This window comes from Micromys minutus (assembly GCF_963924665.1).
Source record: "Micromys minutus genome assembly, chromosome: 22".
Lineage (NCBI taxonomy): Eukaryota > Metazoa > Chordata > Mammalia > Rodentia > Muridae > Micromys > Micromys minutus.
In genome coordinates, this window is record NC_137957.1 from 1,139,295 (window position 1) to 1,144,943 (window position 5,649).

The 5,649-nt window shown below is 52.5% G+C and overlaps 1 protein-coding gene across 1 annotated transcript; it reads left to right on the forward strand.

Moving 5' to 3' along the window:
- Nucleotides 1-3,707: 3,707 nt before the first annotated feature.
- Nucleotides 3,708-4,762, forward strand: GNG7 (G protein subunit gamma 7; the record flags this gene model as incomplete). Its single annotated transcript, XM_080935556.1, has 2 exons — nucleotides 3,708-3,788; nucleotides 4,637-4,762. 2 exons carry the CDS (start codon nucleotides 3,708-3,710, stop codon nucleotides 4,760-4,762), a joined length of 207 nt encoding a protein of 68 aa, XP_080791682.1.
- Between the last annotated feature and the right edge of the window lie 887 nt (nucleotides 4,763-5,649).

Below are 5,649 nucleotides of genomic sequence, written 5' to 3' on the forward strand. Positions count from 1 at the left end.
TCACTGTGAACTGTGGTCCCATGGCGTGAACTCTCTGGTTCCTAGGCTTGGCAGCAATACCATGGCCCTCCGAGCCTCTGGCCTGTGCCCTCTGCCTCTGGCCTGTGCCCTCTGCCTCTGGCCTGTGCCCTCTGTCTTTGACAGACCTTTACTCACTCAGGAGAAAGATCAAAGCACATGAGTATGTGAATCGAGGCGATGTCCTGCCAGGAGAAAGGCCAGGCACTTGTGAGATTCCAGGACTTTCAACCTACAAGGAAAGGAAGACTGGATCCAAGGTCACTGAGGTCAGCTGCCAAGACACAGTGCAGTGCAGAAGCCAAGGTGACAGAAATGGCCTGTGTCCTGGTGGCTGGCTACATGGCCATTTGTCCTAAAACTCTGAACTGTGACCCTGAAAGGGGTTCACCATTAATAAATCTTGTCATTAAACAGTTCAGGAAGGGTGGCTCTCACTTGGCCATGGCCAGGCACAATTTAATCCCAGCACTCAGGAGGCAGAGGCAGGTGGATCTCTGTGAGTTTAGGCCAGCGTGGTCTACAGAGTGAGTTCCAGGATGGTGCAGAGAGACCCTGTCTCAAAAACAAAACAAACCCAACAACAAACCAACACAAAAGCCACCATTGTGCGCCCCCTTTCTCTGGTGTCTATTGGCTTCTGCGAGTGTTCGTGGTGTCAAGGCTGACATTGTTGAACTCACAATGTAGTAAAGGATAACCTTAAGAGAAAGAAAAAAAGAAAAAAAGAAAGGGGGAGGGGCTAGAAAGATGGCTCAGTGGTTAAGAACACTGACTGTTCTTCCAGAGGTCCTGAGTTCAATTTCCAGCACCCACATGGTGGCTCACAACCATCTGTAATGGGACCTGATGCCCTCTTCTGGTGTGTCTGATGGCAGATACAGTGTACTCATACACATAAAGTAAATAAAATCTAAAAGAAAAAAGATAACCTTGAATTCCTGGTCCTCCCACCTTGTGAGTGCTACGGTAAAGCCATGCACCTCCATGTTTGCCTTAAGAGCTTCCTGTGTGGACGGCTCTTGCCAATCTCTCCTGCTTTCCTTGGGTTGTCTCCCTGTGGCCAGTGAGCACCTTACTTATTTAGGGGTTTTGAGGCAGCGTCTCTCTGTGTAGCCATGGTTATCCTAGAACTCGCCATGTAGACCAGGCTGGCCTCTGCCTCCCCAGTATTGTTGGTATAAGGCTGTGAACACTGCTCAGCTGCATAGAGAACCATCCAGAACCATCCACAGAGCCTGGGTACACCTGCCTGATGTCTCTGCCCCACTAGACCCCCAAAGACATCCACCTAGGGGACCCCAGCTTCTGGGGCACCTTTTATCCCTTCCCTCTCAGCATGTGGGGTTCCATGGCCTCAGCCGGGCCAGATTGTAGGGTCTCTTGGGATCTGTGGAACCAAAATGAGAAAGCCAGGGCCCCTTAGGCCCTCAGAGACTTGTGTGGCTGTCGGAGCTCCTGCCTGGAGTGCTGGAGGCAGGCCCCACGCAGAGCATCCTGGGTAACTAGGTGAATTCCTTCCCATTCTGTTTCTATAGCTCTAATTGCTTCTACCCTCGTGCGTCCTGGTGTGGCCATCTTCATCCTCCCCCACACAGGAGGTGTAATTATATCTCTCCCCAGGTGGGGAGCTAAACCCTGGCTTCCAATTCCAGCAGGAGGCTCAGAGCCTCTCCAAGAGCCAGAGCTGCACTGAGAGGCCATTATCCCAAGTCACCACAGAATGCCCTGAGTTCTCCAGTGCTGTGCAGGAGACCAGGCTGCGGTCACTGTGGAGGTCACTCTGCAGGCCTCACTCCACCCACAGGTCGATCCATGGCTGCCACGTGCAGAGCCTCGTGGCCTGGTGCCTTTCAGGAATGAGTCTAGCTGAGTCACAGCTCAAGGCTACCTGTGTGGGGGTGGGATGGGGGACATGGCTGGAAGGTGAGTCAGGGACTGGCTCATGACACAACTCTCACCCTGGACCGCAGGGAAAAGCCTGCAGAATCACAGCTCAGGCTCAGCAGACACCAAGAAAATCATCGAAGACAGAAACATGTCCAGACACATATGTGGGCAAATGCAGCCATGTCTATACTGATGAAATGCAGAGGTGTGTTTGTGTGTGTGTGTGTACACATGATTTAAGTACTGGCTTAGAATTCCCCAGTGAGGAGCTGGAGGCATAGCTCCTGAATAGAGCCCGGACTTAGCACGCACATACCAATACACACATGCACACAGGATGCCCATGCCCTGTGCCTGTCTGTACAGACCTCGACACACACAGCACACACCTGAAGATAGAATCTGACCCATTCCCACGTATATCTGTGCACACTAATCTCTATTTACGTGCCTGCGTTCAGATGCATCCTTATGAGGAAACACACACGCACACACATACCCAAAAACACATACACATACGCACAGGCACACACATGCACACACACACACAAACACACACGTACCGAGCAGGCCCAAGCCCTGCCCTCCACTCCCGGCTTCCCAGGAAAGACACAGAGGCCTGGTCCTTGTTATCTCTACTCAACTATATTTAGCTCGAGAGAAATCTCGGGCTGGCGTCCATGCGGGTTTCCTGTCCTTCCTGGAAGCCCTGATGAGCGGTTTCTCTGCTTCTCCGACCCCGGGAGGGATGCTGGATGTCTGCCCACACCCCAGGGAGCCAGGCAGGGCCAAAGGATTCTTTGTTATGGTTATTAATGAAATACTGATTAAGAACATTGTCAAACTTGACATGGTGGCTTATGCCTGTCATCCCAGACTTGAGAAGCTGGGGCAGAAGAAGGTTCAAGAGTTCCAGGCTAGCCTGGGCTACATACACAGGGAGAATCTGTCTCAAAGCAAAACAAAACAAAATTTGCTACCAGTTCATGGCAAGCTACAACAAAAAATAAGGCACTGTCACTGAGCATTACTTAATGTGACATTTGATAAACTACATGCAAGGGCTGGCAATAAGGGCTCAGCTGGAAAAGGTGATTGCAGCAAAGACAAAGACGACCTGTGTTGTGGCAAGAAGATAGCAAACTCCTACAACTTGACCTCTGCATGGGTGCTGTAATACACACAAATGTGCGTGGGCACACACACTCACACACATGCACCCACATATGCAAACAGACATGCATACACAGATATTTTTAAACAATAAAATGTTAGGACTGCTGAGAGAGCTCAGCAGGTGAAGCACTTGCTGCCTGTCAGGTTCAGTCCCTGGAGAGAACCCATTACTGCAGGCCGTCCTCTTGCTTCCACATGTGCTCCGACCCCCCCCCCCCACACAACGTAAATAAATGAATGCAAAGAGGGGCTGGGTGCGGCTCAGCAGGAGTCACTTCGGAGCCCCTCCCCCACGCGGGCTGTGGCTTCCCCAGGAGTTCATAGCCCGCCTGCTCAGCCTTCGGTAGCCCAGCACCCAGGCCGCTGGTTCCGCTGCTATCTGGGGACATCGGGGCCTCTGCGTGGATCCCCTAGCTCAGGACAGATGGACAATCTTTAGCTGGATTATCATCAGCCCCCGGGCTTGCGCCTTGGCGGTCACGATTCTCTAGACCCGTTTGATGAGCGAATGCGCGATTGTGCGGGGTCAGGGGTCAGGGTTCACAGGGTCAAAGCAGCAGGTTCACGCCACGCGTCTGTGCCCTCCAGCTCTCTAGACGCCAGGTCCACGCTCATGGCTGATGATGTCAGGTACTAACAACGTCGCCCAGGCCCGGAAGCTGGTGGAGCAGCTGCGCATCGAAGCTGGGATCGAACGCATCAAGGTGAGCGGGGGCGGGGGGCCAGGGGGACCCCGGGAGTGGGCGCCTGTCGTCAGCCCTAGACTCTGGCCGTGTACCCAGAGGACACGCACCCCTGAGAGCGAGCCACAGCCGCTGTGTTCTGTCAGGGTGAACTTTCCGATCAGGCCGGCCCTGCGGGCGACTCAGTCACCCTCTTGTCACAGGTCCGCTTCTTCCTCTGGTTTCCACGGATGGGAGCAGGGGTTCCACACAGAGGAACGGCGCAGACACAGTCTGGCATGGTTCTCATTTCTTGTAATTACAAGAAAATGAAACAGAACATTTCATTTCAAAAAGATGAAATCAGAAGAAAACTGATCTGTGGAGTGAATAAAGAAAAAGGGCTGGAGGCGTGGTCAAGGGCGGAGCCGCGGGGGAATCCTCAGGGAATCCTCTGAGCCACGCCCAGCCTGTCATTGAGTGGATTCTGGGCGGGGCTCCACGCTGACCACGCCCCCAGCCCTTTCCACTGATAGTTTGTGTGTCCACAGTGCTTGTTAAGACATCCTCATGGCCTACTTTCAGGACCATAAGCCCACGCAAAGATGTATTAACAGAGTCATCTCATCCCATTTTCTAGCAGCCATTTACTCTACTTCCTATCTCTGGATTCATTCATTCTAGAAATATCGTAGCATGGAGTGAGTGTGTACTATGTGCACTATGTAACTTCTGTGTCTGACTCTCTCTGAAGACAAGTTCCTCATTCCTTATCATGGCTGTGTAATATTCCACAGCCGGTGTACCACAGAGTGTGTGTGGCCTCCCTGCCCTGGGCTGCTGTGGATATCCGTTTCATCTGACCTTTCCTTTCTCCTTGTGCTGCACAGGTCTCCAAGGCCTCATCAGAACTCATGAGCTACTGTGAGCAGCATGCCCGGAATGACCCCCTGCTGGTTGGTGTGCCAGCCTCGGAGAATCCATTCAAAGACAAAAAACCTTGCATAATTCTCTAGTTCTCTCTTTCTCTCGCCCTCCCCCTTTACTTTCTCCCCACCCCGAAGGTATTGTTCAATTTTTCCTGTAAGAAAAATATTTGAATCCCTCCTACTTTGAATTCTAAAGGAACAGAAACCGTTGTGAACGCCCGGATCCTCCTGACCTAGCTGGAGCCTGTGACCCCTACACCCCCGCGGGGCTCTGCCTAACTTTAGCCTCACCGCCCCCACCCCTCCCGTCAAGAATCACTAATGTGACAGGTTTTCGAAGCTCCCCTTAGTTGTCCCGGGGAAAGGGCTATGTTGGTGAACGGCGTGCCTTGCAGGCAGGAGGATCCTAGCTGCAATCCTCGGGGTCCACATAGAACACGCCGGGGCAGCGCCACACGGTATCTTAGCACTCCGGAGGCTGAGACTGAAGGATCCCCAGGGCTTGAGGGGCTGCATCCTAGCTGTCAGTAAACTCTAAACACAAGACACAGGACACCCAGCCTTGACCTCTGGCTCCACACGCGGCACACACAATGCACCTTTTGCTGCCCAGTGTCATTCCTGAGTGGCCCTGTCATGTGCAGTGACGCCGTTTCTCCAGAGACATGGTCCATTCCAGAAATGGGCATCTGGCTCTCCACACAAAGGAAGCACTTGCTTGTACGGCTGAGTGTATAATTTTGTCTCCTAAGCCTAAATTTCATATGGTCATTGGTGGCTCCCCATTTTCTCCCAGTTACCCAGATGGTTGTGAGGGCAGAAATGCAGATTAATTATCTTGAGGTGATTGAGAAGGAGTGATGGAGTTCTTCATCCGTGGCTCCAGATACCCCCTCCTCCTTACTGGATCAAACTAATTTCTAACTAGCTAGAACCCAAGCTCCTCAGTGTGGGAACTGTGGCCCTGTTCTGCA